The 12,946-nt window shown below is 35.5% G+C and overlaps 1 protein-coding gene across 1 annotated transcript in view; it reads left to right on the forward strand.

Annotated features, from left to right (window-relative positions):
- LOC144451217 (uncharacterized) overlaps positions 1-10,977 on the forward strand; it is a 59,436-nt gene extending 48,459 nt beyond the window's left edge. The window contains exons 18-30 of the mRNA XM_078142017.1: positions 327-470; positions 2,327-2,529; positions 3,012-3,102; positions 3,445-3,707; positions 4,071-4,332; positions 5,094-5,332; positions 5,509-5,599; positions 6,033-6,215; positions 6,770-6,887; positions 7,616-8,138; positions 8,764-8,899; positions 9,364-9,474; positions 10,009-10,977. Of these exons, the coding sequence (XP_077998143.1) occupies positions 327-470; positions 2,327-2,529; positions 3,012-3,102; positions 3,445-3,707; positions 4,071-4,332; positions 5,094-5,332; positions 5,509-5,599; positions 6,033-6,215; positions 6,770-6,887; positions 7,616-8,138; positions 8,764-8,899; positions 9,364-9,474; positions 10,009-10,218 (2,574 nt within the window). The 3' untranslated portion in view covers positions 10,219-10,977. The remainder of the gene's footprint in view (positions 1-326; positions 471-2,326; positions 2,530-3,011; positions 3,103-3,444; positions 3,708-4,070; positions 4,333-5,093; positions 5,333-5,508; positions 5,600-6,032; positions 6,216-6,769; positions 6,888-7,615; positions 8,139-8,763; positions 8,900-9,363; positions 9,475-10,008) is intronic.
- The last annotated feature ends 1,969 nt before the right edge of the window (positions 10,978-12,946 follow it).

Genomic DNA, 12,946 nt, shown 5'->3' on the forward strand with positions numbered 1-12,946 from the left:
GTGTGTGTGTATGTATGTATGTATGTATGTGTATGTATGTATGTATGTATGTATGTATGTATGTATGTATGTGTGTGTATATGTGTGTGTATGTATGTATGTGTGTATGTATGTATGTATGTATGTATGTATGTATGTATGTGTGTGTATGTATGTATGTGTGTATGTATGTATGTATGTGTGTGTATGTATGTATTTGTATGTATGTATGTATATATGTATGAATGTATGTATGTATGTATGTATGTATGTATGTATGTATGTGTGTATGTATGTACTTGACATGTACAATTTAACTTCATTCGTGCATTTTTAATTTTTTGTAGGAAACCAACTTGAAAAGGAAGTGTTTACGTGCATGGCTGTACTACAAGATAGATAGAAAACGTAAAACTCACAAGAAGGACATTGCCGACAGACATGCGGACTCTGGCATGTTAACAAGAGCTTTCATTGTCTGGAGACAAAGGGTAAGACAACTTACTTTTCGTGCTGGACTCAGGAAAAGGATATCATTACTTTAAGACAGACTCAGTTGACATACCCAGACACGTTTGTGTTTTATCATCTTAACGTGAAAACAAAATAGGTGACTATTTGTATGTAGTGTCGTTGTTAGGATTTAGTAACCTTGGTAACAGTGTAATAAAATCTAATGAAACCTGCATAGATTTCTCGCATTATATGTTTCTATTTTTTTGGAGGGGAACCTCAGTAAAATACCCGAGGAACTTAAACAGAATACTTATTCCTGCTAATAAAAAAAACATTGTGAGATGGAAAAATGCCAGGTCTGTGACTGAAATGCAATCCCAAATTTTCTAGTCACATTGGATTCAAGTTTACCATGTCGAATTGTCCGCACGAATTTAGTCGGTTTACATACTAGATAATAGGGTGCCACCAGATACAAGTTTGCCATGGACTGTCTAGTACACAGACATAGACAGTTTACATATTATACCACCAGCATGTGAATGTGCTGATGACAAATCTAGATAAGGCTATGATGCATGTTAACTAATGAAACTGTAGAATTACTCTACTTCACTGCATCAAGTTGTATAAATTGACACCATATACATATTTCATAACTTCAAAATAGTAATTTATAATAACTTTTAATGATAACTGTGTTGCCTTATTTTCTACACCAGTGTACTTCTAACAGTATACAGCACCCACTAACAGTAAGCAACCATATCAACATTAATGCATGTCTTGATACACCATATTTCTGTTACCTAATTAAGTTTTGATCATTTTGCATGTAAGTATTGCAAGAGGGTGCCCTAGATTTGGCGAAGTGAGGGCTGAAATTTGGTCACTGAATATGTGACCATTTCTCAGATAATCACCACCAGAGGGCGCCCCAGATTTGGCAAAGTGAGGGCTAAAATTTGGTTATGGCCACTGAACATATGAGAGTGTTTGAAGCAGTGAATGAAATGTGTGTAAAATACTCTGTGTTCTTAGAACTTAAAAGAGCGTTACAGTAGTTGTTAGACATGTTTTGAATTACTGGTAGTCGCTAAGAAAACAGTACAGGGAGAAAAACATGAAAAACGAGTTGTTCATGTCTGCTCTCTGTACACTACATTACTCTACTATTCTGGCCCTCACTTCCTGCCTCATAATGGCTTGTGAACAGCACTCCTAGTGGCCAAATCATGAAATGTTTTACCTCACGTGATAACTGGAGTATGGTGTATTGTAGTAGATATACTTTACATGTATTTGCATGGATATAGTAATTGTGCTAATGTTATAGTTTTGGCATGTGAGTTTCTGTATCATGTACTTGTGTTCTAGGATTGTAGTATGTACATGTAGTTGCTATCTATATAAAGGCCAACATAAAGAAAACAATTGATACTGTCTCTTCCTAAATGTCTAGTTATCTGTCTAATTAAAAGTGGCCATAGGGATGAGGGTTGGGTATTTATTTTGGATTTTTCATTTACAAAATAATTTTATCATGGCTTCCCACTTAAAAAAAATCAAATGTGAAACAACATATGCCAAGTCTGTGTTTGTTACTCAATATATTTGCAAAAAGCTAAAAAATGTGTAAAAAGTTTGTTATTGTATGTAGAATTTGTTTGGTCATTTTGAGAACTTCCTGCAAGGAATTATGGGAAAACCTTTGGTGAGGACATCTGGTCTGAAATAATAGTATGTAAAATACAAAAAGTTATGCCACCTTATCCGATACTATTTGAGCTTTGAAAAGAAGGCCAACTGGGGCTGAACAAGTACAACATAACACATCCTAAAGTCCAAGTCTAAAATTGCTTAAAATTGAAATCCTTATAATTCTTCCTAGACTGCTGAACGTCTCCAGATGCTTGGCATAGTGGAAAACTGGCAGGATTATGTATCGGAGAATGTCCGGATGGAAGGAAGGGCACGGAAAATGAGACAACAGATTGCACTCCGGACAATCAAGGAATGTTTCTCTGTCTGGAAGATTAAACTCCAACAGTTGGAGAAAGTAGATCAATATTACAACAATGTTGTAATTAGAAAGTAAGTGTATCTAAATCTCTCTCGTTTATAGTTTGAGACTTTTCAAAAAGTTGGAAATAAAGTATCGCAAATGAAAATTTTTACTCAGAATCAAATTTTTTGTGGAAATGAATCCTAAATGTTTGCCTATGTATCGTCAGTGTTGTTGTACGTTGCTTTGTTTGTAACTGTACGACATGTCTTGGACGGTCGTAAAAGAGGCTGTTGTTTCTGACAATGTTGTGGATTCACAATCCATGAATATTAATGCTGGCATAGAATATCCATCGCTGAAAAAAAATTTGTCTAAAATTGCATTTCATCTTGTATTTAATACCTTCAGGTTCGAGTAGATTGATTTTTTAGGGGATGTTTGTGAGGGGTGAGGGGCCTGTATATAAAAGGTATATTACTGGTGTATTGGGGTTATACAGCTATATACAAAACACATTACAATTAAAGGGTTGAAAAAAAAACATTAATTTGTAACTTTCTGTGGACAGGACATTCTGTGGTTGGTTTGAAGTTGTGAAAGAAAGAAGGGAACAGAGAAGAAAGATGAAAGAATTTCTGGAGAAAAGACAGAAAAAGATGGTAGGTGATAAAATAGAATGAAAACGAATGGCATTGTATTACCATGGTAACAGCAAATCTGATTACAGCAAATTTTGTAATTAGATCGATGGTAAAAATAAACGCATGGCATTGTATTACCATGGTAACAGCAAATCTGATTACAGCAAATTTTGTAATTAGATCGATGGTAAAAATAAAGATTTCTTCAGTTATTCTTATAATGTTTCATTGGGGTAACAACATTTTGTATAACAAATTTTGATACATTATTGATTGGGTTTGAAACATTGTACCTGTTCTTAGAATTTGTACTAGTCAGAAATATCAATATGAGTTAATATGTTACCTTTGCTATTACAGGTGTTCTATAGATGGCAATTGAGATTGTCACAGAAAGAAGTGGTTGAGTATCGTTATCAAGTCATTATGCAAATGAGACTGAAAGAGACCATACAGCGATGGCATTGTTGGGCCATTCAGAATAAGATGAGGAACGATCTATGTCAAAATCTAACCAACGTCTTCAACATTAGAAGAATTCATCGATGCTGGAGACTGTGGAGACAAGAAACACACAGAATACAACAAATGAATGTCATCTATCAAGGCAATCTGATGACAAAGTAAGTATGATACCATGGTTACAGGAGAAGTGTTACCATGGTGACAGGGATGGGTGCCAAATATGGTTAACAAGGATGGGTGCAGTGGCTACAGGGATTGTGTCATGGTTTCGAGGATGGATGCTATGGTAACAGATGGATGTCATGTGACAAGGATGAGTGTCATGGTGACAGAAATGGATGTCATGGTGACAGGGATGGGTGCTATGGTAACAGAGAGGGATGGAAGTTATGTGACAAGGATGGATACCATGGCAACAGGAATAGGTGGCTTGTTTACCTGAAGCGATTCCTGGTGATATCAATGCCTGCTTTTCTTAAATTATTTTTATGTTAAATGTTTTTTTCATTGTTATATCTCAGGTGTTTGAAATATTGGCATATAGAAGTAAAGCGTCGCCAAGACAACAAGAGGAAATGTGAAGAGTACAAGGAAGTGTTGGCTGAGAGGTCGGTTGCCAAGGTTTTCAAACAATGGTGTGTAGCCTACAGGCAAAACCAAATAGCCAACCAATTCAGGCAGCAAGTTGAACTCCGGGTTACTCGGCAGCGATTCCAGGCATGGAGGGAATACACACTGGAGGAAAGAAGTAGTAAGCACTACGCACTGAACACCCTAGCAAAGGTACTGATAGAGACTGTTGAGAATATTGTTATTTTGACAGTGTCCATGTCAATTGTTTATTTTAAAATTGATTGACGTTTTCACTTGTTTCTGTTTCGTAAAGTTTGAATTTTTCTCCTTTTTGCCTAAATCTTACCAAGGGTATTAAATAAATCTCCAATCTGATCGATTTCTACTTGTTTGCTATAAACGAGTGTAGCACATAGAGAAAGTGCTTTACTTCAGTGTTACTTGTTGTAATATGAATGCTAAAAGCAAGTGTAGCACATAGAGAAAGTGCTTCACTTCAGTGTTACTCATTGTAATATTAATGCTATATACAAGTGTAGCACACAGAGAAAGTGCTTTACTTTAGTGTTACTCATTGTAATATGAATGCTATATACAAGTGAAGCACATAGAGAAAGTGCTTCACTTCAGTGTTACTTGTTGTAATATGAATGCTAAAAGCAAATGTAGCACATAGAGAAAGTGCATCACTTCAGTGTTACTCATTGTAATATGAATGCTATATACATGTGTAGCACATAGAGAAAGTGCTTCACTTCAGTGTTACTCATTGTAATATGAATGCTATATACATGTGTAGCACATAGAGAAAGTGCTTCACTACAGTGTTACTCATTGTAATATGAATGCTATATACAAGTGTAGCACAAAGAGAAAGTGCTTCACTTCAGTGTTACTAGTTGTAAAACTACTGGACGTGAACATTTTATTGTTGTCTGTAGAGTTCACTGTCAATGTTTATTTCTACGCAGTGTTTCAGTACATGGAGAGAACACATCATTGACCAAAAGCGTCTGAAAACCAAGTTGAAATCTGTGGTTCTACACTGGAGACAACATACCAAGAGAAATATACAACTAGAGAATGTGGCCAGTCAATATTGTCAACGATGTAGAGATCTACAATTAAGAACCATATTCAGAAAGTGGGTTGAAAACACAGAGAAATGTCAAATCAGCAGAGATTTCTATAATACATCACTGCAAAGAAGGTTGGTAGAATTTCTATAATATGCTTGATGTTTTTTCTTTTCTTTTCTATGTAACTTCTTATGTTAATTTGCAATCTTTCTCATGTATTTATTTTTGAAGTGTGTTTTAATTTGTACACATATTTTATTATGCAAATGACCTAATTAGTTTGCATATCTTGCTGGATACTTTTCAGATGTTTCACTGGATGGTTACAGGTAATCAGAATCAAAGTGAAACACAGGAAGATGATGAGAGACTTCCAGGAGAAAGCTATGATACGTCAAGTAAGTTTTAACATGGTTTTTTTTTCATTAATATATGCATACTATCTCATTAATATGCATATCTTGAGTTGCTAGCACAGAGAAAATTTAACCATGGGAAGATGAGAGCCTCCAAGGAGAAAGCTATGATACAGTTATGTGGTTTTAATACTTATTTCTGGATTATGCAAATTACCTCATTAGTATGCATGTCTAGGATTGCTATCACAATGAAAATTTGGAATTTAAAGATCATGCGAGACTCCCAGGAGAAATCGATTATATACTTAGTTGATTTCAACATTTATTTCCAGAGTATGCAAATTACCTCATTATTATGCATATGTTGAATTTTCTTTCACAACAAAGAAGAATTTAACACACTCATGTATTTATTTTTGTTTTATTTTTGATTTGTATTTTATGAATTCTTATTTGTTACTTTTGTATATAGATGGGTAGTTTGTTTGACATCTGGAAGAAAGAATACAGGATGGCAGAGAGTAGGACAGAGCTTGTAGACCAACACATGTACAGACGAGACAGACAGCTATTAAAACAGGCCATGCAAGATTGGAGACAACACACCAGAGATAGCAAGGCTGACAGCTTTATTAGGAGATCATTATTGACTAAGGTATGCAAATTAAGTTATTAGTATACAAGACAACACACTAGCAATAGTAAACCTGGCAGCTGTATTAGAAAATCACTGCTGACCATGATATGTAAATCAGCTCATTAGTATGGAAAACAGTATGTTAGTGCTATTAAAACTGAGAGCTGTATTAGAAAATCACTGCTGACCGTGGTATGTAAATGAGCTCATTAGTATGGAAAACAACACATTAGTGATAGCAAAGCTGACATTAGATCATGGCCGAGTTATGTAAATTAGTTCATTAGTATACAAAACAACACTAGCAAAGCTTGTGATTTTAACAAACCACTACTAATTTAGGTATGTAAATTACCTTATTAGTATGCAAGACAATTTAGTGCCAGTGTACACCGTGCTTGATGCAAAAGTCTTTCTTGTATACCTTATACAAATAAAGAATTTAGCTTTTTCTAAAGTTTAGTGTTCTCCAAATTACTTTTGACATCCAAGAATACAATGAATAGTAATAATGAGTCAGTTATGCTTTTTGATAAAAATATACTTAAACAGTAAACAAATATTAATTCTAGATGTGGACAAGATGGAAGATGGCACAGGAATACAATAGGAAAGCAGAAGAGTTTGCCATAAACAAACAAACCAAGACTCAGGTTGCTATGATCACCTTCTGGAACCATTGGGCTAAAGGTAATGTACAATTGATGGTTGATGTATCAGTGTGTTGTTAAATACAAGTGAAAGTTTTGTTTTGTTTTGTTTTGTTCATTACTGGGACAAGCCATTAAAGAAGCAAGTCCACTTGTTATCAAAGAGTACCAATATTTACACATGTGATGATGGGCTCTTACATAACACAAGTAAACAGTGTAGTTCACAGTGTAAGATCATTTCTAAGGAGTGGGTCAATTGAGGCAAACCTTATCTCCGTCTTATATCAGTTGTTATCAATTTATTAGGCTATTATAAGTAACACTACAAACAGCTTTAGAGATGCAAACAACTTTTATGACACCCGTTTTCGTCAGGCAAGCCCGCGGGTTTGTTGCACTTGGACCGTTAATGGCTTGTGAATGTCATGTTTGTATGAAGAACACATGAATAGGCCTTTGCAAAATTTGCCATGGTGGCGCTCTTCTTCCTGTCTGTGTGTACCTTGGGGGTAGACATGGTATAGGTTACTTGGTTAATCATAGAGCACTGCTGCTTTCCTTGATGTCTGAACAATACAAAAAACATCCCTGATTTACACTTCTACAGAATACCACGGGATTAAGCTCAAGAAACAGTACTATGAAGTGATGATACCCCCAATTTGAGCGAGGGCACTTTATTCTCAATTTACTGTTTGCACTCTGGAATGGCCTACTGTTTATTCATTCCGCTATTTAACTCTCTCACTTGATGTGTGTTTACAGGAAGTAGAGTCAGAGCTGAATGTTCCCGTGTGTTGGTAAGATCCAGACACATATACACATTACAAGCAACCTTCAGATCATGGAAGACAGAGACTGAGAAACGACAGCAAGCTAGGGAGCACTATACCCTAAAACTGAAACAGAAAACTCTCCAAGACTGGTACAAGACTGTCCGTAAAGAGAAAAAGATGGCTGAAGCTGCAAAGATAATTGTAGCTAGGAGAGAAAAAAGAATTGTTAGAACGATGTTTACGAAATGGAAACGTGAGTATCAACACAGAGTATGGCTTAGACAGACTTTAGATAATGCACTGGAGAAAAGAAGAAGACAACAACTCACACAGGCATTCTTACACTGGAGGAAAGAAATATTGGAACAGAAAGCAACTAGACATCGTACATACTTACTACAGAAGCATACAGTTCAGAAATGGAAGACGTTTACAAAACAGAGAAAAGCAGAGAAACAGAATGAAAGAGATATGGAGGATTTGGCTGACTACCATTACAATACCAAAATATGGTAAGATATAGTTACATATAATCTATCAAATCATAGACAATGGAGGGAAGATTATCAATGGAGAATATATTGTTCATGGTTCCAAGAATGAATACGACAGTACAATATAGTTACTATGGAACTGTAAATTGGAAATGAATGTGATGTTTTGATCCATCTACTGTGGACCTTGATCTCACAATGATCTACCACAGACCTTGATCACCCTGTTGCATGATGAAGGTCCGTAGTAGATGGGTGAAAACTTCACATTCATTGCAAATTTACCGTTCCAAAGTATTGGACTGTCCAAGATTGTAAATGTTCAAATGTAATAACAATAATAATAATTACAATAGTAACAAGTTAAAAATTGTTAATTTTTATAAAGCCGGTATCCACACCATGCTCAAAGCACTTTACAATTATTACCCCTGGTATGGACCTACAGTGGCACAATAGCCCTTTATACTTCCCCAACTCCCTAGGGAGCATACAACCCTTTGCAGCACTGTAAGTGCATAGAATTAAAGCATTCACGTTACAACCTCTATCCTACCAGATCCCCAATTATACAGCTTCAGATGTGAACAAATTCAAACTTTTCTCATGTCTTTAAATTGTTGTGCTCTTTCCTCTCCAATAGTAAGAAAATTGTGTTGTCATGGAAACAAGAGACCAAGATGATGAAATTTGTGAAAGGAAAACACCAGAAAACACTTCAAGAATGCTGGAATATATGGAAATCAGCTGCAGATAAAGAGTTTACTGCTAAACTACTAGTAAGTTGTATTTATATTTACACTAAATTTCTATATTCTAAAAAGTTTTAGAATTTACAGAAATGGATTGCAAAAATAAGTGAAATTATTTTGAAAGTTTATTCATAGATTCATAGATTTGTAGATTCATAGATTCATTCTGACTTTATGCCTATCTGGCCTCTGTCAGCTCTATGCTAACTAAGGGAATGCTTTAATCCTCTGTACTACAGTCTCTATATAGTGAAGTTTCAATAGTGTTTTCCTTATAATCATAATACAAGGGTTGGTTTTCCCCCAGTTTATCTAGACGACTTTCAATCCGTACTGTTGATGATGATACCACATTGGCTGGCAATTTGTTCCATATCTCAACTGATCTATTTACAAATGTATATTTTCTTAGATAATTCATATTTTCTTAGATTTTTTAGGATTTAGGATTGTCACTATATTTATCTGTAATGTCTTCTCTTACTTTGTAGGCTAGACATAAACTATGTAATATGGCATGGAGTAAGTGGAGAAAGGCATTCATACAAGTAAGAGTAGCTAAAGCTATGACCTCACAAGACAACAAACATCTCAGGTCAGAGGTAAGTCACATGACATTCAAGTAAACAATATATTTGTACTGTCGTGTGAATTTGAAGAAGGATGTCAATCATAGTCTTAAACAGCAAGAGAGGAGAGGAGAGAGAGAATGAGAGAGAGAGAGAGAGAGAGAGAGAGAGAGAGAGAGAGAGAGAGAGAGGGGGGGGGGGGAGGGTGGGAGGGAGGGAGGGGGGGAGAGAGAGAGAGGGAGGGAGAGAGGGAGGGAGAGAGAGGGAGAGAGAGAGAGGGGGGAGGGAGGGAGGGGGAGAGAGAGAGAGAGAGAGAGAGAGAGAGAGAGAGAGAGAGAGAGAGAGAGAGAGAGAGAGAGAGAGAGAGAGAGAGAGAGAGAGAGAGAGAGAGAGAGAGAGAGAGAGAGAGACTTACAGATGAGGACACACACATGGGGAGGAAAAGACAAACAAGTTAATGGAGAATATTTTTTTTATAAAATATTAAGAATTCATAGCTCTTCACAATTAAACTGATTTTTGTAAAACACATGCAAGTGATTTGTACCACATTATTGTGATTTGTAGGCGTTCAATGGATGGCGACGATACACAGAAGTCCATCACATTGGTAATATTGTAGCAGATAGCCATGAACACCGCCAACTACAAAGATACTTCAACATCTGGAAGGATAGATACAATATGTGTTCAAGCAGCGCCATGACAAGTTACTCCAGTGCACCTGGAAATTTATCTTCCTCTTCCAGTGAAACATTGTCTGTCACCTGGAACTAAATTTGCATAATAATCCTTTGCCACCTGGCTTTGCATAATAACACTCACCTGGACTACAGCTTTGCATGGAAAAAGCTACAAGAAATAATTTTGCACAAGAAGAAAAGAGTATAGTTTTTTTTTTATACTTTCCCGTCAAAGGGTGCCTTCCAATGATTTCCCATCAGCCCCTTGGTTGTGATATGTGGATGTTGATGATGTGCATGTAAGCCATGCTGAGTGTTGGTTTGTCTGTAAGGTATGCCTTGATGGGGCGCCCTCACACATCCCTTTCAGTATAGTGTTTTATTGGTGTATAATGAAAACAGGCAAGTGTCATTGTCATACATTGAAACCAGCTGATGTTAAACCCTTGAAAGTCTGATACCCTATATTTAGGGTGTAATTACATAGAGTTACAGAAACTAAATCACCGAAAGGGTTAAATCACTAATAGTTTGATTCAGAAATCACCAAGGGCAAAACAACTCTAAGTACCCATTAATCAACACTGTCCATAGAGGGCGCTGTTTCCTGATAAGTTCAAATTCACCACTATGTGGCCATTGAGGGCGCTATTTTATTAATAGGATGGGTTAGTTCAGTGCAGTAAAAAAGTGGTGATCAAATCAGGAATCCAAATTTTGATTGCAAACGTTAATTAAGTATTGTAGAGATAAAATAGTGCCTAATATACAGAGTGATCCAGATTTTCTCTAATTAGAGAAGCTAACTGTAAAAAAAAAAGTAGTAGTGTTCTCATCAAATTGATCATGTCTATTTATGCAATCTATTTAGTATTAAATATTGTATATAGTTCATATATATACTACGTAAAAAGCTTAATGAAAAGTTGGCAAACTTCATTCTCTGAAATAATTATATTTCTATTTTTTTGTATATTACTAGTATATGTATTAAAGTTAATTAATGGTGATTTATTTCCTCCAATAATGTAAAACACAGAATTTGAAGTGTATATATATATACTGGATACATAACATAAAATCAATATTTGCTAATATTATTTTGTAAATGAACCAGTATAATGGACTAGATGAGTTAACTGGATGATAAAATATAAATAATTATGAATAATTTGTTATGATTGTTAATCATATTTGTGTGAATCTCTTGCCAAAGTTGTTAAAAAATTTTCAAATTTACATTTTTTGATTAAATTGATTATTATGAAGATAAAGATTTGTTGTAAGTTATAACAGATATTAAAATGACATCTTTCCAACCCAGCAGTATTATCACTATGGAAACCATACAAAGTATTTCACTTTGTTTACTTTAAGAGAAAAATATTTGAACATTTAACATTTAGATGAGAGATGTTTTCATTTTAACAAATAAAGTCACCTGACAGAAAAGTCTTGTAGGAGGACTCCCTAAGTTAGCTTTATTTGGTAACACAATTCACACGGAGGCTCCCTAGGTCATTGGATTTTCTTGACTTTCAGACTTCCTCTCTTAGAAGCACCTAGTTTGTCTCTATTTTGAGTGTTACTGTGACCCTGATAAAGACCCCCTAGTTCAGTCATCTTAATGATTCAATGGCAAAGCTCCTTAGGTTTACTACTTTCTGAAAGTATACACTCAGTGGACTCCCTAAGTCAGCTACTTTCTGACAGTATTACACTGATATAGAGAAGCTCCCTAGGTCAGTGAATTTCTGAAATTGTTATAATTTGACCTTTGTTTGGACTCCTTATCTGCATCACCTGTATATTGTGTTTCAAAGATGTTAGGGAGTCCTAACTCAGTCACACCATCTTTTTTTGTCTTGTACATGTGTAATTAATTTTTTTACATTTTTTTCCATTGTTTGTAATTTTGTATAATACTTTGTGTTTGTATTGCCTATTTAGACTAATTTCATAGAGAGAGAATGGTATTCATAACTTTTTTTTAGAAAAAAGTGTCCGTCCACTTTCTGTTAAGCAAACCAGGGATACTTATAGCTTGTGGTAATCTAGATACTGCCACGGAAACCAAGCTATCAGCAAACCTGGGATACTTATAGCTTATGGTAATCTAGATACTGCCACGGCAACCAAGTTATCAGCAAACCTGGGATACTTATAGATTGTGGTAATCTAGATACTGCCACGGCAACCAAGTTATCAGCAAACCTGGGATACTTATAGATTGTGGTAATCTAGATACTGCCACGGCAACCAAGCTATCAGCGAACCTGGGATACTTATAGATTGTGGTAATCTAGATACTGCCACGGAAACCAAGCTATCAGCAAACTAAGACATAAACTAACATTATTGTTGCAATGTGTTGATATAAAGCTATCAATGGGTGTTGATACACACACAGTAGGGTGGCATCTCTGATACCAAGTTTTCCTCAAATGGCCACACATTCAACCTCATTCAGTGTTTACACTATCTTGATTACACAGTGATTATATCCACACAACCAGGGTACCACTATCACCCACTTGTGTAATCTACCACATACAACTACAGTCTTGTAGTTTCTATTTGGATTGCTGATAGTTTGAAATTACATTATGAAAAAAAAGTAAAGCTGTGTGTTCCAATTACCAGTATGTCTTCAGAGGAGTTCAAGTAAATCATACGCCCAAAATAATTTGTCATTCTTTTGGATATTTGGCAAACCATTGGCTATTTCACTAACCTATAGCTTGGGATGTATACATGACAACATGTAGAGACTTTTTTTCTTGTAAAACTGGGAATTTGAAAGAATGATTCACGTTATAGGC

Source organism: Glandiceps talaboti, chromosome 21, assembly GCF_964340395.1.
Source record: "Glandiceps talaboti chromosome 21, keGlaTala1.1, whole genome shotgun sequence".
NCBI classification, from domain to species: Eukaryota; Metazoa; Hemichordata; class Enteropneusta; family Spengelidae; genus Glandiceps; species Glandiceps talaboti.